General features: G+C 35.4%; 1 protein-coding gene across 5 annotated transcripts in view; it reads left to right on the forward strand.

Annotated features, from left to right (window-relative positions):
* Positions 1-17,453: 17,453 nt before the first annotated feature.
* The window catches only part of EPHA5 (EPH receptor A5), a 313,241-nt gene continuing 306,464 nt past the window's right edge, over positions 17,454-24,230 (forward strand). For 4 of the 5 annotated variants that reach the window (XR_011073840.1, XM_068542188.1, XM_068542190.1 and 1 more), the window contains exon 1: positions 17,454-18,325. Coding sequence is in view for 4 of the 5 variants with exons in the window: in XM_068542188.1 (XP_068398289.1) it covers positions 18,145-18,325 (181 nt within the window). In the remaining variant the exon portion in view is untranslated. The remainder of the gene's footprint in view (positions 18,326-24,230) is intronic. The other variant, XM_068542189.1, reaches the window with a different exon arrangement.

Below are 24,230 nucleotides of genomic sequence, written 5' to 3' on the forward strand. Positions count from 1 at the left end.
CAAAAATATTAACTTCCAATATACGCCGATGCTAAAATGATAGTGCCCGGCTAAAGCAGTGTCTTTTAAAAGTATTTTCCCCTCATATATCCCCTACAATAATTTAGAATAAAACAAGTATTTTCAAGAAAATTTTTAGGTTGACAATTAAATTCTAACAGTTTAAATAGCTAAAACTTTTGAAATTTTGCTCATTAAATATTGCCATTTTAAAATGGACAGGTTATGTCAGTCTTTTAATAACATACAGTGAGATCTAAATATAATAATGATTTGAAACACAACATTAATAATTAAAAAGAAATACATGAACAAGTATAATACTATGTGGTCTTTACTTCTTTAGATCATGTTCAATCCCAATGCCTCCACAGAATTTTATTCAAACCTATCCTTTTAATATAAGGTGTAGATAAATGTACTAGAGAAGGGAGATGTAGGAAAGAAGCTGCTTGACTCAGAAACCTTAATCTGTCTTAGGAAAGAATCCATATGGAAGTGAGGATCAGAAAATGAATTTCCTTAAAAGCATCTGAGCTTGTTGTATCTTGTAACCCCAGGCTATCTGTACCCCAGTTGGAAGACGAATGGTCTAAGGAGGCTGCCTGCAAACTGGGGACAATCCCTTGGAGAGTTTGAATATGCAGACTAACACTGGTTCCTTACTTAGTCCCTTTTTTTTCTGTCACATATCACAGATGGCATGCAATGTTTCCTGCGTAAACAGTAGAAGCTCCACATCCTGGAGAGATTGACAGAGCCACACTTCTATTTGCTGAGAATTTTCTGACTTATTGAAGTTTGCATGTGCACAGTTGAATGGACTTACATACTATATATTTTATAGGCTTAATTAATTAATACAGTGCTTACAAATGGACAAGTGGCCTACAAATATTTCTGCCAAATAAACATATGTTAAAGATAATATATGATTAATAATCCAAACATGAACAAATATCAGAAAATGGCAGAACTGATACTTATCAATCAAGTTCAATCTTCTGGTCTGCCACCCTGCCACACAAAAACAGTGATGGTCTAAATGATATGACAAGAGGTTTGTAAAAAACTTCGAAGTCATCAAAAAGACAATTTGAAGTATAAATGTACATCTGTAATTATTAAAATCTTTAAACTTAATCACTTATAACATCTTTGTATTTTGTGATGGTTTACAATGTAGTACATATTGCATCAGTAAAGAAGTATGTGTAAACAATTTATAAATAAACATATTTGGGGATATTTGTCCAAAAATATTTTAATGGTGGGTTGTATTATCAAAAAACTTTGGGGATCCATTGTCTAGAGAAAGCCTAGGGTTAATTTTTCTATATGATAGAAAGAACAATAGCTCTGCACCTGCCTATTTAGAAATTTTGTCAGCATTATTTCCTCTGTATATTTTGTACTAAATGGCAAATATAGAAGAAACAGTCACGTTCCAATAATGCTTATGATAACATAATTATGCTATTCTACATGTATAAATAGTATTAATAATATTATGATTTTCAGGTAATTCATACATAAATAACTAAAGACAATGATTTTTTTTGAACGATAGAATATAAAGTTTGGGAGAAGGTACATAATTAGACACAGTTTTCTTTCAGGATGAATCATTTCCCCACAGCATTCTTAGTCAATGTAAATTCCAGCAGAACTCCCAAAATATTTGAGTCATGGGCTGAATACATCTTTGTCTTAAGCTGGCATTCCACAGAGAAGCAGAGACCTCTGCAGAAACAAACAAATCTTCACCAGTTTTACAAGTTGGACTTAGCTGTATTCATCAATTCTTTCACAGATACAGAGTTTGCATTTAAGATTTTGTATGTCTGTGTCCTATAGCTCTGGGCAGGTGTTCAATTTTGGGATAACATTACCATTAATTTATATGCTTCAGGTTAACAAACATGGAACAATTAATATTTTCTTTTCACTGCTAACCAAATTATAGAGTCTTCATTTCTGGAAGATGCATGACCTGAAATACCACTGTGCTTTAATATAATCGATGGGTACCTAAAATGTCTTCTAATTGAGTTCCTTATTTCAGATCTGAGAACTGCAATTCAGACCGAAAGAATGCAAAGAAAATGCTTTACAACCCAGAGTAAAATTCCCTCAACTTAGAGCACCTAAACACCTGAAAAAGAACCAGAATGAATAAATGAATTTGTCTGCACTAATTAGCAATTTCCAACCTAAGGCACGTGTGAACAGACTGGACTATAAGGTTGAGGCTGAAACTGACTTGAAAACAATGAAAAACTCAGTTCTAGAAATGGTTATAAGAAAGAATTGTAAAAATTGTGAAAATGGATTTTCATTAGTCATTTTTTTCAGCCACACTTGCAAACACAATTACAGCAATTTTACCAGTAGTTGTGTGCAAATCTGAATAGTAATTATACACATGCACAGCTTCATTAGAATTTCATGCATGTCTTTCTAATACGTTATTAACTAAAAGTTAACTGCTTTTTGCTTAAATAAAATAGTGAGATGATTTCAGTTACTCATAACTAAAACAAGGTTTATTTTTTCTTTTCTGCTTTTTAATTTAGACTTCTATTTAAAATTGATACTCAGGATACCATCAAACATTTTTCAATAACCTGAAAGGAAAAATGTATTCCACTCAGAACAAACAAACAAACAAACATAAACCCAGGTCCAAGTACCAATGTAGATTTAATCCTTGATATCACAGTTGTTTTTGTGATTTCATTAAGGTTAAGCTAAAAAGATTTAAAGCAGTTTGCCTCAAATTGTGTCTCAGTTTTGCTACTATTCTAAAATATAACTCATTAAAGGTTGTTTAGTAAGAAGATGGGAGAAAGTAAAGAATACAGGGAAAATGCACTGTGTATTTATTTATAAAATCTATATTATTTTAATGTATTTTTGTGTTGCCAGACTGAAAATCTGTGGGTCTTCTAAATGCAAAGATACTTAAAAATATGCATTTTATTTTTAGCATTTTGCAAGTAAATATACGATGATCTTAGAGTTTAAAAACATTCCTAATCACATCCAAAGATATATTAATTAGACGTAATTCTAACATAAAGTAGTTATCACACAATCACAAAGTATGAAAAGTTCTTACCTATGAGTAAGGAGGCTGAGAACTTTTAAAAAATCAATTCAACTCAATTCAAAAACATGGTTTGCATATATACACACCTCAAATTACTGTAGACATTGACAACAAAAATTACTAGTGCATGTTTCCTGCCACTAAAGACTTTATATGGTACAGGAGTCATAAGTATCACCAAATCTAAATGCTACCTTGGAAGTAATACAAAAATGCAAGGAAAGCATCATTCATTTTTTAATGTTGTGGCCTATTCGTAAATACTTGAAGAAGTGACATTAGAGCAGATTATTATAGAATGAGAAGAAATTTCACAGGCAGAGAAGTCAGAAGGATATTACATTCTATCCCATTGCTAAATTCTTCTTGTATTTTCTCATTTCTCATTTCCTCTCGTATTTCCATCATTTCAAATATTATCTAAATCATTTTCAAACTTTCTTATCCCTCAGGTTTTGTTTGAAAGATAATTTTCTACAAGAGATCATCTATGAACCAACAACAATGAATAGTTTTTCCTTATATTCAGTTTGAGTATCTTAAATTTTAATTAGCTAATTTAAGCTGCTCATATTTACTTAAATAACTTTATATTTGGTCCAATGTATGATTTTATTTTATGCTTTTTTGGGTTCCTTTTTGTTCCATTTTTTGTTTTACTGGCACTTCTCTCTGCAGTGATTTAAAACTTAGGGTGCTAATTTCAATTAAAGATTTTGAATTTTTTTTAAAAAAACGGGTTTATTAGTGTTAAAATTAAACCATTTATTTTTAGTCTCTCTTACTCATTTTCCTTACATTTCTTCCCTAACATTTTCCTCAGTTCACATGTAATTTATCTTGAGGTCACAAGAAACATATTTAAAAATTAAATTTATCATTTAAGTTTTTTTTTATACTTAAACATTCTATTTTGGAGTTATAATTACAATAGTTATTTAAATGCATTAAAACCCTATGCTTTCCAATAGACTTTAATACCTTCACACATTTATCTTGGTTTTTTAGCTGTTAAATGTTCATAGCCATTCCTTTGTTCATATTTTGCTCAACTCTTGGTGATATGGAAAAATTATTCCAGAAATTTTTTGAGGAAAATATATTTGAGTGTTATTCTTTTGAAGCTATACAGGGCTCTGAATGTTTCCTCCACACAGGAACAATGTCTTTGCTGGACAAAACGGTTCTGAATTAAAATTGTTTTTCTGTTAAACTTCTATTGACTTTGCTTCACTGTCCTCCTGCATTTATTGCTGCATAAACAAAACAAAACAAAAAAGAAACCCCATGAACTCCTTAGAGGAAAGTCACTATAGAAATATAGCAATAGGGACTTCCCTGGCGGTCCGGTAGTTGAGACTTCGCCTTCCAATGCAGGCGGTGCAGGTTCAATCCCTGGTTGGGGAGCTAAGATCCCACAAGCCTCGGGGCCAAAAAACCAAAAACATAAAACAGAAGCAATATTGTAACAAATTCAATAAAGACTTTAAAAAAAATGTTCCACATCAAAAATAAAAAAAATTAAAAATTAAAAATTAATAAAAAAAGAAATATAGCAATAAAGTCACTATAGAACTTACCAATAAATAAACTGTTTTCTCAGAAGTCAGTGGTCAAAGGAGAACCACTTCCCCTCTTTGGAGAGGGGAGCGGTAACAATATTCGTCCCTTGCCAAATTTGGAATATTTCAATTGAAAAATTTTACAGACATTATAGAGAACGAGTTTGCAATATTTAGGTAAGATTAAAATTTGAATCTTATAATCCTTTAATTCCATTTCTAAGTATGTAAATTTAAATAAACTCTTACATGTGCAAGAATTTTTATTAAATTGCAAACAGTAGAAAAAATGGATAACTAAAAAATGGATAACTTTCTGAAAGAGATGCATATTTATTGACATGTATAGGAGTTGAAAATATAATTCTGACATTAAAAATACAAATTGAAGAATACTACATATATGTTAAATATTTTTGAAATATTTAAAACCACATAAACTATATTATTTCATTTTAGTTTTATTTTAATAAATGTTATACATGGGTATAATTTAAAGACACATAGTTATAAAATTTATTAATAAAACAGTGCTTCCGTCTCTGCTCCTAACATCTTTATCTCCAAAATCAACAATTTTGACCCTTTTAGCTGATTATTTTTGTATGTTAACACTGTATTTCTAAATAACATGTAAATACTTCAGCATCTCTATTTAAGGTTTATGCATTATCTATTGATTTTGTAATAATAAAGATAAGGATTTTGTTCTCTTTAATAATTCCCCTCTATAACCATTCTCTCACATCCTTCCATCACATCTATTTATCAGAAATTTTATTAGATCTACATTCACCATTTGCATTGTTCTTACTATGTGATTGCTATCAACAGGTCATTCAAGAGTTATCATATGATTACTTGTCTTTTCCTTAAACCTATGTTTTCCCTGAATAACAGTCTTGTTCTTTCTACCTATCAGTGAAATATCTCCAAAAAATTGCTAATTATATTACTCTTCTCCTTGTATTAAAATGCATCAGGCATTCTATCAATTTTATCTTCTGAAAGCAACCTTTCTTGTTGGAACTTATAAAAATCAGGTAGCTAATTAGTTTTTCCACTTGTTGATTTAGGATTCAACTTTCTTGGGCCTCTTAGATTATTTATCACTCAGCCATTTGCAGTCTTATCTTCCAAGATAGTTTTCTGTTGTCTCCTTGCCTGTTCTCTTGCTCATTATGAATTTCTGTTTGTTTTTTTAAAATCTCTTCATTAGTAACTTTAGTAGAGTTTTAGAGGTAATCTAAAGCAGATGCTTGAGTTCCATCTGCTACCTTTATATAACGCACAAATTCATCAGTATTTTTAATTTGGGCAAATCTGGGAGCTGTGAAAGTTTATTCATGTGGAATTAAGGGTACATGAATATTTTATGTAGTTGTTTGCAATTTTTAAAAATATTTTTAATGTGAAATTTAGGTTTCAAAAATCCTATTAAGATATTTGGTCTACATAATAGAGTTCTTGAATTTTCATAGTACTATATTACTACATGATAATGAAAGTTTTAACCCACTTAAGACAATTAGAAAATCCAAAGGGGGAAGATATAAAAATGGACCTCAAGTAAAACTCCCAGTACAAAGTCATTAAAATAGTTGATTCTTGCTTTTCTAGTGTTTTCACTTTTTTTTTTTTTTCTGGAAAACCATTGTACACAAATAAATATGTAATTTTTTCCACAGTGTGCTTGGAGAAACCAAGTCATAATCCTGTGCCCACATGTATGATGATGTTTAAAAAAGAGATCTGTTTCCATTTTCCTCATACCAGCTGTCTGACATTTCAAAATATAAGAAGTACTGCTCAGCTTGAGTGAACTCAAAAATATCTCTGCAAATGTATTTGAACTCATCTTTTGAAATGTCAGTTTGGGATGAAGTGATATGAGTTACTCATTCAGGTACTGGAATATGTCTAAAGAGTCTAAAAATTTTTAAGGAGAAATAATGAGGTTGAAGAGTCTATTCTGAATAAATCAAGGAAGTAAAAGTTTGTGTGACTATTATTTCATTAAGATAGTTATTATTATGATACTTAAAGTTTCAATATAGACATGTTATTGTGGAATTTGCATATCAAGATATTCATTTAATTTTCTGAAATTTTTCCTTCAAATATTCTTTTTTATTTATTTAATATTCCATTGACTATTTCACTTGCTGTTTTGTGTACATGTTGAATATCTTTGTGTGTCCTAACATTTTCTTTTTACAGAGATTTATTATACAGTTGGATATGATTTATCCTGTTTCTGTTGAATAAGTTGGAGGTGCAAATGGAATGGCTGTAAACCACATATCTTTAAAAATTAATGATGAAAATGGCATAACATTTGGCTTAACAATTGCACTTGTGAGCACTTACTCCAAAGATATGAAACTTATTTTCACACAGGAACTTGTACACGAATGTTCATAGCAGCTTTATTTGTAGCAGCCCAAAGCTGGAAGCTACTCATCTGTCCTTCAATTAGTGAATGATTAAACAAACTGTGGTACATCCATACCACGGACTACTACTCAGCAATCAAAGGGAATGAGCTATTGATATGCCAACAACTTGGATGAATCTCAAGGAAATTATGCTGAATGAATAAAGCCAGTCTCAAAAGGGTACATATTATATCATTCCACTTATGTAGCATTGTAAAATGGCATAATAAATGGAGGATTTATTAATGGTTTCCAGGGGATGGGGTAGAGGGATATGTGTGGATATAAAAGATAACATGAGGGAATATTTTAGTGACGGTATGAGTATCCTGATTTTCCTGGAGGATACACAAGGCTACATACACATGAAATAAAATTGCATAGACATACACGCTCATACACACACACACACACACACACACACACACAAATGAGTGCATGTATAACTGTTGAAATGTGAATAAGCTCTATAAATTGTACCAATGATATTTCTTGGTTTTGATTTTGTATTATAAATGTGTCACGTTAACATTAGGGGAGATTTAGGGATTTAGGGAAGGGTAATGTGGCTCTTCTCTACATTTCTTTGCAATGTCTTATGAATCTATAGTTATTTCAAAATGAAATGTCTACAAAAATGCACTTGTAGTAAAATAGTTTTGACAGGCAAAACCTTAAGAGAAAATATAGTGTTTTAGAAGTTTGTGTTTTGGGACCCTGTCACATTTTCAAGGTACTACTGTTCTCTTCTATTTATCTCCCATTGGCGGGCCTACAAAAACCTTTGTCCTCAGACTAGTCCACTGTGTAAGTCTGCAGGGAAGCCTCACACACAAGCTATGAGCAAGTGACTGGAAGTGATTTTTTTAAATAACAAATGGGGGCATTTCCATTCTGCAGTTTTGGGCATTTTTCTTATTCCTTTTTTCTTAATTCTAAACATGGAATGGAATTTAATTCTAAGACACAATAATGCTGGGAATATATTTTATAAAAGTAAAGAAAAGGAAGTTTTTTTCCCCTAGACATTTTGTTCTCTGGAAAAATTACTTGTTTAATATTTAAAATAATATATTTATGAAATACACCCATTTTCATATTTTTTGTAATTTATATTTAATAAACAAATTCAGTCTAACAATAAAAATTATTGTTGAATTCTAAACCAAGGTTTTGATTTGTGATGTATGTTCATGCTTAGTCGTTTTGGTGAATCATGTTCTTCCTCAGAGGCGATCAGTACTGACAGTTAAATCTATGTTCAGCTACAGCCAAAAAGGACTGATAGTATCTTTTTAAAAAAAAATTTATTGCAGTATAGTTGATTTACAATGTTGTGTTAGTTTCAGGTGTCAGCAAAGTGAGTAAGTTTCTTTCTTTTTTTTTTAGATTCTTTCTGCATAGGCCATGACAGCGTATTGAGTAGAGTTCCCTGTGCTATACAGCAGGTTCTTATTAGTTATCTCTTTTATATATAATAATGTGTATATGTCAATCCCAATCTCGCAATTTATCCCTCCCTTATTCCCTACTGGTAACCATTAATTTGACTTCTACATCCATGACTCTAATTTCTGTTTTATAAATAAGTTCATTTGTACCCTTTTTTTTTATTCCACATTTAAGCGATATCATATGGTACTTGTCTTTCTGTGTCTCACTTACTTCTCTCAGTATGACAGTCTCTAGGTTCATCCATGTTGCTGCAAATGGCATTATTTTGTTCTTTTTACGGCTGAGTAATATTCCATTGTATTGTATATATGTACCGCATCTTTTTTATCCATTCCTCCATCTATGGACATTTAGGTTGTTTCCATGTCTTGACTACTGTAAATAGCACTGCAGTGAACACTGGGGTGCATGTATCTTTTGGGAATTATGGTTTTCTCTGGGTATATGCCAGGAGTGAGATTGCTGGGTCATATGGTAGTTCTATTTTTAGTTTTTCAAGGAACCTCCATATTGTCCTCCATAGTGGCTGTACCAATTTACCTTCCCACCAACAGTGTAGGAGGGTTCCCTTTTCTCCATACCCTCTCCAGCATTTAATGTTTGTAGATTTTTTGATGATGGCCATTCTGACTGACTGGTGTGAGGTGATACCTCATTGTAGTTTTGATTTGCATTTCTCTAATAATTAGTGATGTTGAGCATCTTTTCATGTGCTTTTTGGCCACCTGTATGTCTTCTTGGAGAAATGTCTATTTAGATCTTCTGCCCATTTTTTGCTTGGGTTGTTTGGTTTTTGATATTGAGCTGCATGAGCTGTTTGTATATTTTGGAGATTAATCCCTTGTCAGTTGCTTCATTTGCAAATATTTTCTCCCATTCTGAGGGCTGTCTTTTTTTCTTGTTTATGGTTTCCTTTGCTGTGCAAAAGCTTTTAGGTTTAATTAGATCCCATTTGTTTATATTTGTTTTTATTTTCATTACTCTAGGAGGCAGATCAAAAAAGATCTTGCTGCAATTGATATCAGAGTGTTCTGCCTATGTTTTCCTCTAAGAGTTTTACAGTATCAAGTCTTACATTTAGGTCTTTAATCCATTTTGAGTTTATTTTTGTGTATGGTGTTAGGGAGTGTTCTAATTTCATTCTTTTACATGTAGCTGTCCAGTTTTTCCAGCACCACTTGTTGAAGAGACTGTCTTTTCTCCATTGTATATTTTTGCCTCCTTTGTCATAGATTAGGTGATGATAGGTGCATGGGTTTATCTCTGGGCTTTCTATCCTGTTTCTTTGATCTATATTTCTGTTTTTGTGCCAGTACCATACTGTTTTGATTACTGTAGCTTTGTAGTATGGCCTGAAGTCAGGGAGCTTGATTCCTCCAACTCTGTTTTTCTTTCTCAAGATTGCTTTCACTATCCAGGGTCTTTTGTGTTTCCATACAGATTGTAAAATATTTGGTTCTAACTCCGTGAAAAATGCTATTGGTAATTTGATAGGGATTGCATTGAATCTGTAGATTGCCTTGGGTAGTCTAGTCATTTTCACAATATTGATTCTTCCATTCCAAGAACATGGTATATCTGTTTGTGTCATCTTTGATTTCTTTCATCAGTATCTTATAGTTTTCTGAGTACAGATTTTTTGCCTCCTTAGGTAGGTTTACTCCTAGGTATTTTATTCTCTTTGTTGCAATGGTAAATGGGATTGTTTCCTTAATTTCTCTTTCTGATCTTTTGTTGTTAGTGTATAGGAATGCAAGAGATTTCTGTGTATTAATTTTGTAGCCTGCAACTTTTCCAAATTCATTGATGAGCTCTGGTAGTTTTCTGGTGGCATCTTTAGGATTTTCTGTGTATAGTATCATGTCATCTGCAAACAGTGACAATTCTACTTCTTCTTTTCCAATTTGGATTCCTTATATTTCTTTTTCTTCTCTGATTGCCATAGCTAGGACTTCCAAAACTATGTTGAATAATATTGGTGAGAGTGGACATCCTTGTATTCTTCCTGATCTTAGAGGAAATGCTTTCAGTTTTTCACCATTGAGAATGATCTTTGCTGTGGGTTTGTCATATATGGCCTTTATTATGTTGAGGTAGGTTCCTTCTATGCCCACTTTCTGGAGCCTTTTTTTCATACATGGGTGTTGAATTTTGTCAAAAGCGTTTTCTGCATCTGTTGAGGTGATCATATGGTTTTTATTCTTCAATTTGTTATTATGGTGTGTCACATTGATTTGTGTACATTGAAGTAATCCTTGCATCCCTGTGATAAATCTCACTTGATCATGGTGTCTGATAGTATCTTTAATGGAATCAACTAGTTTTACTACAATCACTAACATTTCCACATTTACCTTATGTCCTTTTATCACTTTAAAATAGCTAATAATATATATTTGTCCTATCCACATAGCCTTCATGTTTTTATAAGAGTAACATGGAGGAAAGGCATGTTTTTATAAAAGTAACATGGAGGGAACATGAAGGAAAAATTGTTATTTCAGAAGGCTCCATTTTGAGCCAATTGGACTAGGGAAAGCCCTTCATGGATTTTTTGAGTTATGATTGTTGAGAATCTGTGGCATAAGTTTACTGAAGAAAATGACTTTGGGACGATTTTACTTAGTTGAAAAAATGGAAATTTAGGTGCATGGTAAAGGGAAAGATGAAGAAGGGTGGAAAGAAGAAAATCAGAAAAATAGACACTCAGAAAGAATCTGATGAAAAGTATTGCTCCAGAGAAATTCTCTGTGATATTCCAGGCCATAAAATTATAGGACATTGAAGTCAAATATCAATTTTCACTGACTCTGTGAAAAAAATACTCCTCTTTTTTCATGTATTTTAAGAAAATTAGCTATCCTATTCAGAACCTACACATTCTGAAGCAAAGTTATAGGGATGTTTTGCCAATTATGAAGTAAGTCAGTGTGGAAAGAAAACAGGAACAGAAGTGCCATCAACCAAGTGGGGGCTTTGGAGATTCCAGCAGGAAATGCACTGAAACATGAGGTAGAGGATAGAAATTATGCCTACCAGAATTGTCAGAATACTTGGAAATATTGTGGACATGCCAAAAGCGATTAAATCAAACAAATGATCACCCCTGTTTTTAGAATAGGGGCAGGGGCCAACTGAAATAATTTTATTTTACAAATTTATGGTAGTATAAGTTTACTCATTATCACTGTCTTTCAACTCTCTTCTATTCCTCTGTTTCTCCTTATTTTATTTTTTCTTTCTGTGTGTGTGTGTAAGTACATACACATTTTCTTCTGGAATTTTTTTACTTTGATTTTTCTACCAAAAAAAATCTGTATTTTTATACAAATAATAAATGCTAATGGTAGAAAATACAAAAATAAAAGGCAGAAATTATCTCACCAGTCATATACAAATGTCATTAATGGAACATGTCTTCTTTCCATATTAAAAAATTGCTTTGTATATGCCTTTATAATTTGATATTTTAGAACTATCTTTTTTATGTACATATTCTTCCAAGCATTTAAATGGTTCCATGGTGTCTATTATATAGATGTATTTAGCACTTCTTATTGAATATTAGAGTATTTCTGATTTTTATCCATTAAAAATGCCATTATGTTTAATCTTTTAGTCCATTTTTATTAATTTATTTCCTTAAATTTTAATAAGTGTAATTGTTGAGTGTAATGTTACCCACATTTTAAAGGCACAATAATATTGTGAAACCACCCTACAAAAGACGTTCCAGATTCACTTCTCACCCATATAGTGTGAGAGTACATGAGATTATCACTGCCAACTTTTACTTAGAAGACGGTTCCATGGACAATCAACAGTGGTATTGAAAGCCTGGTTGCAAATGTACCCCTTACTTACTTATGTCATTGAGCAAATGTATCAGTTTTCCCCCCAGCAAACTATTGCTAGTTATATTATAAAATATGTTCTCATATGTGGATTATTTATGAATTTCAAGTCAGTATATGTATTGAATTTAATAAAAACCTTTCTCTGAATATGAAAAATAATACAGCTTATTTTTCACATATCAGCAAAGACTTCTGGAGTCCAGAAGATGGTTAGAAAAGTGGAATTTTAAGTGAAGTGAGTCACTGTCACAATGTATCACTTCAATCTTGTGACTCTTCTGAGCACACTATTCCTACTTCTTCAGCCCCGAGATTCCTTGTTATTTCAGTGTCTACGTCTTCGTATGATGCCAGTTGTTCAAGATGCTGGAGGCAAAGAGCAGCTGACGAACTTCTGGGCAAATCAGTGTGGCTCCTCATCAACTTCAGCAGCCTTGGCCTCCTAATACACTGCAATATGGGCACTTGTAGCACATTGATATAGGGACCATTAGAGAATAAACCAACCACCACCAACAACAATAAAAATCGGTAGCTCTTTAGATCACTATAATTTATTTGAATATTTTTTTCCTTATTCTTTGCTATAAAACTCTCTACTAATACTCACAGAAAGTGGAAGATTTTATTCTGTTCTCGATATTCATTGAAAGTAAAAAAAAAAAAAAATGAATGCTGATTATAATATGAACCCATTTAATAAGTGAAGTTTCTGATGAGTAGTGCTTTAATGTATTGTTAATGTAATGAATATTACATTTAATGTATAGTAATGAAATAATTTATATATTTAAACCTTCATTAATTTATTAAAATGCTATTAATTCATTATTTTTAAAATTAAATACCTAACTGATAATCAATTAGCTTTAAATAAAATTAAATCTAACTTTGTTATATAAAAATTTGGGTTATTAATAGACAAAGGGGTTCTAGGACTTTAAAAAAATTCTTAAAAAACAATAATGAAAAAAATTTTGTTTTTATGTTAATTAAATTAAAATGCAACGTATAAAATAATGAATATATTAGCATTAGTCTGGTTGTGAACTTCAAGAGCTACTATTGATTGCTTAAATATATTTTAATATATATTATATATATTAAATATATATAATATATATTTGTATATATTATATTATATATTATATATATTTAATATATATAAATATATTTTAATGAATCTTTACCTTTGGGATCAAAATAATTGACATCACCATATATGTATTCTTTTCAGGAAATCATGGATCTGAAAAAGTAACTTCATTAGAGTATCTTATTGTTTCATTAGGGTATCTTATAATTTCAAATGTAACATCTACCATGGGTTAAATTTTGCTTTGTTTTTGTTTTTCCCAAATTCTCCCAAAGAAAGAATGTAGCTGTGACAAAAACGTTTAAAACAATTATGTAAAAAATTGCTAAGATTACATAATATTTTAGGGAAACATGTTCTTTGGTTTATGGAGTTTTATTTAGATTATTTTTATAAAGACTGTTGCTTGTGTTTTCTTCCATGGTTTATGTGAGCTTCCTGCCATCTGTTTGTGTTGTCTGTTTATCTGTCCACACACCTCAATTTTGTTATTTTCTTGATTTGGTCCATTGTCTCCATTTTACACAAACAAATTGTGTACATGTTTTTGTATACATGAGACAGTCTTTTTCTCCATGTAATGCTCATTTAGGATCCTTCCTTTCTTGTTTTCTCCTATTCGTTTAACTGACCTGTACTGTATTATTTGGCTAATTCCTTTTAGATTTAAATAAACTTGAAAATTGGAATACTTTTTTCCATTAATTGTTCCCATTAATGGAGAATTCTTGGGTACTGCTCTTTTTTCCTGAACAACTGGTTATCAAATTTATTCTTTACTTCTGTTACATTATAATTTTCTCACACAGAGTCAGTGCCATGGGTTAAAATTTCGACATCTTACCAGCTGTTGGACTACTCAGGGTGCCTACCTCATTTTCTCAGTCTTCTCATCATCAATATGCGGCCAATAATTACACAGACATGATGGTTGGAGTGTCAACATTAAATAAAATAATTGATGTAAAACATCACATGATGCTTAATACATAGCAAATCATCCGTAAATACCAGCAAGTCTGCTTATTAAAATTGCTTCTGTTGTTGTTCTACTTTGAATGCAGTGAAGATATATTCAGGTTTATTAATACATTGAATTTAACTATAATACCTTTTATAGGGTAGTAACTATTCAACGTGTCATATCAAGGTGATTCTTCATATCTTTTCTTCATGAAAGCTTAGTACGAAAGCCAGACCAAGTAGAGATCTAGGGAGACACCAGCCACTTTCACCATTTTGAGGCCACAGCAGTTATCCCAAGCAATGAGAAGTGCAAACATAGTAGGCTTTCTTGTGCAAAGCTGTAGTATGACAGAAAAAGACAAATCTAGTTTTCATGCAATGCCATCATCCAATGTAAGTATGCTAAGAGTATGTCCGTGCCAAGAAATCAACACATGGTCAAATATAAGATTTCCTTTGAGATTGAGGCCAAAGCCAAACCACCCTCACTGTCTCCTCTGATTAACCTTCATTAGACCAAAAAATGACTTTCATTGCTGTCCCTGGGGCTTCATTTTACAGCTGTTCATTCTTTCAAAGATATGTAATAAATACTATTTAACAACCATGACAAAGATGGAGAATAGCAAGGTGGAGAATACGAAGGATTTTGCATTCTGTATTCTCAGTCCCTTAATGAGAAGGTAGAATAATTCCCACCATAGGGAACAGTGTCCCAGGTTTTCTTTGGCATACCTAGTTTAAATTCTGTCTCTTTATACCAATATATATATATACTTATAGTTAGATCATTCATTCCAGTTTTTCACTCAGAAAATATTATCATTGTGTTGATTGACATAAATCATAAGCTATGGATACTTGGAGAAAGAGAACCAAATCACTTCTTTCTGGGAAGAGAAAAATCAGTCTTCAATGCTTGACTCTCCTTGGACACTGAGTAGGGTTTTAGATGAGAGAGATGTGTATGAGGGAATAGGGTGGGGGAAATGTTAAATATTTTTAGTGAGTGGTGGACTTCTGTAGAGTGGAGTGCCAGATGTAAAAGCAGAGAGGTATGAGACAATTTAGGTAACACTGAATTCAAAATTTTAGTGTAAAATAAAATAGAAAATTTGTTTAAGCCGTTTGTAGTAGAAGGCTTTCAAAGATAGCCTGAAGAAATTTGGTAATTTTGCAGTCAAAGGTAAATAATTGGAGACAGATGAACAGAGTAGTAACAGAAATGCAAAGGATATGGAAGAGAAGAGAACTTGAAGATCATCTTCTCTAAATCCCTCTTTTTACTGATGAGGATACTGAGGCCTAAAGAAATAAAACAACAAGTTCAAAGTCCCATTAAACTGCCTCTGTTTCATACACAGCATTATTATGTGTTCATAGGCTTTAGATAACTTCCTTGATATTCTGTTTAGATATTTTTAAGTAACTCAACTATAAATTTGGGCGGAGGAGCTTACATTCTGAATGGTCTTCAAATAGAAACATAAATTTTAACTTTTCATCTCACTGTGAGGCTTTTTGCCAAACTGAGAGACTGATTCACTGCCATTCCTCTAAATTTGCTTCATGCATTTGGAGCACATTATAATAGAAAGAAGCTGCTTTTAGATTTCTGGTGCCAAAACATTTCAGGGAAAAAAAAAAATCAAAGATGAGCTTCCACCTCTGCATGAAATTGCATCACTGCCGCTTTATTCTTTCATCTTTATTGTAAATATTTAAACAAAAAACAAATGTCATCAGCTAAAGATTATGAGAAATTTATTGTTAAGACAAACAGGGCTCTCGATATTAAAGTTGGTGAGCAGAACCAACATTATTAGGTGTGAGTGTAAACCCAATCTTCACAGTAGAGACTCTGCAGCAAATTAAATGAGATACCTTTCTTCTAAAATCACACTTTTTGGTAGATGCTTTATCTGCAGGTTTTTTTGTTTTGTTTTGTTTTTTGTTTTTTAATGCCAGTATACTAAAACTTGCCCTTCAGATGTATCTCTTTGAAAAAATGAATGAGAAAATTGAGGAAAAAATAATAAAGCAAGGGAAGACGTAATAGGGGTGAAACATGGAAAGTTAATTGTTTTAAACCGTTTTTCTTAATTATTTGTGTCTCTCAATGCAGCAGAACACAAGATATTGAAACAAATTTAATTAAAAATATCCTGAAATTGATTTCACTGGAATTAATTTCATATATCTGCATATCATATAATTTCTAAAGCATAAAACGTCCCATCAATGAAATTAGTTAATTAAATCATCACATCTTAAAAGTAACTGGAACACCACAATTCTCAATTGCCAAATTCTTTGACTTTCTGAAATCGCAATCATAGCTACCGTTTCTATATTTAGAAATTCTACCATTTACTTTGAAGAAAATGTTGACTAATTATTTCATTCCAGCCGCCAAAATATTGGAAGAATAGAAAGGGTCAGTAGCAGTGAGCGATAAGGGTATTTAAGAAACTAGCCACGGACTAGCACAGCCTACGAATGCTTGGCTGTGTGACGGCAAGGTTGTTGATGCCACAAGCCTGTGATGGGCAGCAGGCAATATGCCAAACAAGGGACCCGCTCCTCTAAGGGCTTGCTGCTGAACTGGGTCCGATTTCCCTTCAGCTTCCCGGGAGCCCGGGTCTTCGCAGGCGTCGTCAGGAGAATTCTTCGCCCTAATTATCCTCGGAGACAGACGCGCCTTTCCCGGAGACCGCTAGGCAACACTCACCACGGCAGCCTCCTGGTTACTTCCCTCCGTGGGTGTGTGACTTCGTCTAAGCTACTCACACTTACAGTAGATTCTCACTGGCGAGGCTGCGAGCAGCGGAGGGCGGGGGGAGCCGGGAAGAGGAGGGGGGAGGAGGGTGGGAGGCGCAGAGCGGGCAGGCGGAGGAGGCTACGGAGCTCCAGACTCAGCAGGAGCGCGCTGTGGCGGTGCAGTTCCGAGCTCGCCTGCCCAGCGGCGCACACACCGCCTCCTCCCCGAGCACCGGGAACCGCCGCAGCTCCGGGCCGCCGCCGCCGCCGCCGCAGGGCTCCGCGCTCTTGCCCGCTAGCCGCCGTCAGTCCTTCCCTCGTCAGCGCTCAGCCCGCAGCTATTTCCTTCTGCCGGCCTCTTTGAACTCTGGGTCTTTTCCTCCGCTCCCCTCTCTCGTATTTTCCCCACCCTATATTTTCCCAACTCCTCTTCCTTTCTCCTTAGCCACCCTGCTTTTTTCTCCTCTTTTTATTGAGGATTTCTTCTTAAGATGCCTTGTCTTCCTTACCTTCGTCCATTTCAGCCCTGAAGACTGAAAAGGAGCCTTTATCTCTCCCCCAGTGGCATTTAAAAGACCCCAATCCTTAAAAGTCTAAAGAGGTAAAGAACAGGACGCGGAACCTTCTCGACACCCTTGAGTCCGGTCCCGAACTGCACTATCCACCGTAACTAGTATTTCATTTAACCCCGGTGTAGAGGAGGGAGTAGAGAGCCGGGAGCAAACTTCAGCCGTCTCAGAGGATCCCTGGTTCCCGCATTTGGACGAGCCGCGAGCCAGAAGGCGAAGGAGCCCACGGGGAACGAGGAGGAAGCGCGAGCCTCTCTCGCCCCCTCCGCGAGGCGGGAGCCGTGGACTGAGCGGCGCGGGACAGCGGCGGCGGAGGCGGCGAAGAGAAGATGCGGGGCTCGGGGCCCCGAGGTGCGGGACGCCGGCGGCCCCCGGGCGGCGGCGGCGAACTACCCAGCACCCCCGCGTCTCTGGCCGGCTGCTACGCCGCACCTCGCAGGGCCCCCCTCTGGACTTGCCTTCTCCTGTGCGCCGCGCTCCGGACCCTCCTGGCCAGCCCCAGCAACGAAGGTAGAGCGGTGGGGGTGGGGACCGCGGCGACCAGGGGCGGAGGGGCGAGGCGGGGCCTGGAAGCGCGGGTCCGGGCGCGCTGGACGCGGCTGCCGCGGATGAAATCGCACCCCTCCTCTCGAACTAACATTTGTCGTCCGCTTTCGCTAGCCTTTTCGCCCGCATCCCGCCGTCTCTGCTTGCATTGTTTGACATTAGCTGAGGAGTGCTGGGCGCGGAACCTGCCTGTGGACACAGGCTGCTTGTGGGGGGGCGGGGGCTGGGAAGTTGGAAGCCAGGAGGAAAGAGGGCTCCGAGACCCGCGCCCGGAGGCTGGGTGCGGCTGGGTCTCACTTGAAGCCCGTGGGGAAGTGACATTTCGGGCTTGAAAGAGTGGGAACTGTTTGAAGAGCAGTGGCAGGGATCTCGGGAGCGTTTGGGGCTTTTAGAAACCGTTGTTTGAGGCCGGGGATGGGAAACGCAGCGGGGGTAGCTGGATGCTTTTATTTGGGGGAGAGGGGAGTGCCTTCTGGGAGCTGTTATTTAGGGCATCACCCGCTGCTATTCTGGGGTGGGTGGTAAGAGCTTTTATTTCTCGAGGGAGGGGGATGGCGAAGGAAGGAAGGCGCTCCACTCTGTGCTGGTGTCGCTCACTTTGGGGGTCTCATAATCACACGGAGGCGAAATTGGAAGAAGGCGGGAAGGTGGGACGCCGCGGGAGGCGGAGGGTTCGGGGGGAGGGGAGTGTCGCCTCCGGGCACCCACCGGGTCAGGTCTTCCCATGTTTCCGTGAAGGAAAAGCCCCGCTCCGGATCCTCGAGTCCCCACTCTCCTCCCCACCCCCAATCCTGCGCTCCGGACCCAGAAGACTGTCCCCGCCTTGCACCGGGAGAGTAGGGCCGGCGCGGGAGCAGCACCTGCGCGGCGTTCGCGGCTCTCCGAGCTCTGCTCAGCCCCTCGGCCCGCCGCCCTCGGCCTCCGGGTCCGCTCTGCCGCACTGGCTCCTCTTACACGCCGGGACCGAGCTTAAGGGCACAAGCCCTCTGTGTGTGTGGGGGGGTGGGGGTGGGGGGGCAGCATCTCATATCGGTCAGCTCCATCCCGAAAACATCGAAAACCCTACCCTCTTGGCTGCAAGGTTGGGGTTTCGATTTGGGGCTCCGGATGCCTCGAGCGAGGCACAGAACCTTAAAATTTTCCTTCCACTCGTGGGGCAGGGGACCCCGGACCGGAAAGATTAAGCAGCAGCGGCGGAGTCGTGTATGTCCTCGTGACTTGCCCGGGTTGTGTCTTGGCTGTAGGAGAAGGCGCTGAGCTGGTTTCGGGGTGCTGCCAGCTCCCTAGGAACGGTGTGCAAAGCAGGGCAGATCGAGACTCCTCACCCCACCCCATGAATTTCTCTCTTTAACCCCTACATTTATTTTTAAAAATCTGATTTAAGGATTACATGTAGATCGATCTATCTACCTATCTATTTACCTACCTATAAAGTCTCCAATGCTTAACACAAGCAGTCTGCATTTTTTACCTTCCCGACAAAGTTGAGAAAGTGTTTTCTGAAGTCATAGTCCTTTTATTGACATCTCATGTTAGATTCATTATGTTAGAAGTCCGGAGGATTATGACAGGGTTAGGAGTCCTTTCATTAACTGTCTTATTCCACCGAAAGGGGCATCCTGGTTTGGATTTAAAGAGTAATAGTAGTAGTAATATAATTTATCCTTTCGTGTGTTCCGTTATGTTTCAGGTTTTTTGTTGTTTTTTTCCAGGTGTGATGGGGGAAGGGGCTTATGTAGAGGTGTAAGGGAGTAGTAGCTCTTGGTTAGAGAATGGAAGAAATGAAGTCTCAGGGAAGGTGGCGCTAAATGGAAACAAGGGTCGAGACTGTGCGGGGAGAAAGAGGCAAAAGGAGATGGAGGGAAGCAAGCAAATAGCATCGGTCTCCTATTGTAAGCGGAGCTGGAGTCTTGTGGAAGGTTGACTGGCTTATATTACAGACTTAACACCCACAGATTGTGTTGTCCTTACCCCAGCTACTGGTACACACAGCAAAACTTGGGCTTCAGTGAGATGGGGATTGCCGAGGTCTAACCAACAATGAGCGGTACTTTACCAGCCAGTGTTCTGAAGACGCTAAAAGTAAAAGCGTGTCCGTTGTTTGGGGTACATTTTGTAACTTCATTATTTTACATAACTAGAAATAAAATTTATATATCTACACACACACACACACACACACACACACACACACACACACTTCCTCTCATTCATCCTGTCTCTGCCCAACAGTTTCCATCTTTCCATTAGTGTCATCCCAGACCTTTAATATTTATGTTCTCTTCTTTTTGTTTCTCCATGATACTGCTCTTCTAAATCAAACAACAAGAATATAAGGTATTTATAACAGAAGTCAGTTTGTTTATTTATTTAAAGATTCAGATTGGAGATTTTAAGTTTGTTTTTGATTGTTTTTGGAGGAACTTTGGAAGATCAGGGGCAGAAAGATTTTATGTATGCACTGACTCCATTAATAACTTGCTCTCCTATACTTTGCTTTCTGCAACCTATAGATGCTTAGTGATTTCTCAGACTATAGTGTGTATATACATTATATATGTGTATGATATGAATGCTCCCATTATGTGAGAAAAAAAATTTTCAAGGCAGATAGAAATAAATGTGAGTTTACATTTATAATTGGTATTCCAGTCATGTTTAAAATTTAAGTTTGGTAGACATAAATAAGCAGAATTGAACAGAAAAAGTCAAACATGTGTCTAGAATCTTGGACTGATATGAAATGAATTTTAGAATACATTGGATAATAGACAAAAAGAGGAAAATGTACTCTTTAGCCTGACTTCTAGGATAATGTAAATATATCTTTAGTTGTCTTATTACACACATTAAGCATAAATAACATGTGGAAGAAACCTTTGAACTACAGTGTAATATACAAGACTTTTATTGTAAAATAATTCTGAGGCATATATAAAGCAAAAAAATTGTCTAAGACTGATCAGGCAGGACAAATATTAGCAAGTGTATCAACAAGTGAAAATTTTAATAGATTTAATAAGTAAAGGGAGCGTGTCCACTGTTATGAATATTGGAGGTGGCCCTGAACTTATTCAGTAACTGCCACTTTTTGCTGTCTGCAGATATATTTGTAAACAAGCATTATTTGACAAGTGCTTTTCGCAGTAGGGATTCTTGGCCAATTACTGCTGAACAGCTCTGCATTGAAAATGATTCACCGGCAGTGAATCAAGCTTAATTCATTGAGCTACAGTCAGTAATGTCCCAGTAAAGTGCTTCTGACAGTTGTCAGCAGCTTGTATTTGAAAAGTCCAGTTTCTTGTCTCTGAATGTTTTGTATGTTGGAGAAAGTGGAATGGAGGGGCTCTGAGGGAGAAAAAAAACACCACATGAGGGGAAAAACTGGGGGGCTCAACTGTTTGAAAAACAATTATAAAATTGTAAATGTTTTCAATGGAAAGAAAGAAAAGGAAGAAAGTTTGTTTTAGGGTTTTTCTTGGTTTATAATAGGACCAGGCCCATAAAACGATTGGACGACAGACATAATAGATTTGTAAAACCAAATGGCTTTGTTTTGTGGCCTTGTCATCTGGTTGTAATTCATTTCCTTTTAGATAAAGAGGCAGGACCCCACAGAAAAAGGACAGTAAAATTATTCCCTCACCAGGACGCTACTGAAGGAAAAAAGAGAGCCATTACCCCTGTTTGAATCATAGCTTGTTGGAACTAGGAAGACACCATGAGGAGTTTAGGCTTTTTGCTTTATAAACCATGAATGGGGAGCAGAGGGATGGGTCTTAACATTTTAAGCCTTTTTTTTGATGTAGACAAAGATCTTCTTGGGTGTCAGGGTGACATGTAAGAGGATTTCATTTCCTCATTTAAGGCAGGGAAGAGGTTGAACAATTTCTGCATTTCTAATGGATAGTTCTCCTTTGATTGAAAATATTCTTATTATAATATTGTCACTTGTAAATATTATTAATTCTTTATGTAAGTTCACATAGGATGTAATTGGTATGGGAAAAGATTCATTTTTTTATGCTTAGAAATGTATTACTTGCCATTATTTGTATTATTAATACTCTGCTTTACAAAATGTGACCATTTAGAATATTTCTACATGAAATATAAAAATGAGATGATATAGCTATTTACAGACAAAACAGCCCTAGTCTATTTAATTAAATATTAGACTTTATTCAGTGCTGCTACTGCTGAGAAATGACTATGCTTTAGTTATTTTTCACTACATTTTTGTTTATTGACTTGACCACTCGAATCTCCTTTGTTTGGTGTGCTTTTTTATGTATTTGCTTGAGTGACCAATTTATTTCTCTTTCATTTGTAAGAAACCTTTTTACCTTTGACTGTAAAAATAGGGTATAATGTGCATGATTATGTTAACTAACTATAGTTATTTTTCCTTTTATGAGTCAAACAACTTTTTTTAAAAAGAAAAATGTGTTGTTAATATCTTGAAGAAATAACTACTGTAAAAAGTAATAATTCTTTATACTTTATTTTTTCAATTTAAATTAGCAGATATATTTCATTTTACTAATGAATAACATGAACTTAAGTCAGCAGAGGTACCTGATTATTCAAAGATGATTATGGCATTTTTAACAATCTTAAAATACTTTTACAATAGTTTTCATAAAACATCAAAATTAACTGAAGTTTGAATATTCAGCCTTGCTTATGACTCACTAAAAATTGATTGCAGTATTTGTCCATTTGTTTTCTTTCCAGAAACAGTGACTTTTAACTATGAAATCAATACGAGAGCTAAAAATGTAAATTGTTACCTTAGAGACTCAATGATTCTTTCTGTTCTAATATCTCTGGTGAGTATGTATTTATCTATAGAGCAGAATAGTTCCTGCTGGCACGCTCTATTGGGTAAATACATATTTAGTTATTTTATCAAAATGTATATAATCAGTTGGTTAGATAGTTATTTCTTCAAAGGAGTTATCCTAGTCTATTGTATACATAAACACACCTAATGGTATTTTTAATTGACATTAAAAATGTATCATATGTTCTATCGCAGACTAAATGATACACTTACGTTTCTATGAATGTATACAAAAGTCACTAAAAAATAAAATAAGTTCTAAAGGCTTTGTAAACACAGATTTAAATAGTTCATGTTTTTTACAAAAAGTTTAATAATACGTAACTTTGAAATAATAAACAAAATAGGTTATTCAGTAAGATATATTTGATATAGGAAATGAATAACTGGAGATTCTCTGATCTATTCATAACATTTTTCAAAGCATTATGTTATTATTATATTATATAGCAGTTAGAAAACTGGAAGATTTGATAATTATTCACTGTGAAAATCTTGTCTGAATTTATTGGTTCCATTGAAAATGTTTAAATCAAAATGTAAATGATCTGTTTTTAAGTATTTGGTTTTTAACTTCCAAAACAGTTAGCATGACTGCTTAAGGAGTCTCCCTTTATCATATACTTTTCCTGTATTAAGAATTTTTAAATCCAAATTTTGGACAACAGCTCATTTTTTAGAATACATTTGATAACATATACAAGGTGTTGTAATAAAGAACTTTCCACCAAAATACTAGGCTCACTGATGCTGTACATTGTACTATGAAATAGCCATTTATAAATCAAATTACAAATAGATAGTGGTACAGGTATTCTTGAGTATTAAAACTTGATTGGAATTTACATTTTTCTATTGACACTGTAAATTTCACATGTATAGGATTTATTCATTTCACTCATTCTAATCCCATAAAATAAGAAATGGCTGTAATTTAAAATTCATATTAAAATGGCAATAGAAAACACTTAATTGAATGACTTAAAACGTAATTCTAATCAACAAATCTCATGAGAAATAGAT

This window comes from Eschrichtius robustus, chromosome 4, assembly GCF_028021215.1.
Source record: "Eschrichtius robustus isolate mEscRob2 chromosome 4, mEscRob2.pri, whole genome shotgun sequence".
Lineage (NCBI taxonomy): Eukaryota > Metazoa > Chordata > Mammalia > Artiodactyla > Eschrichtiidae > Eschrichtius > Eschrichtius robustus.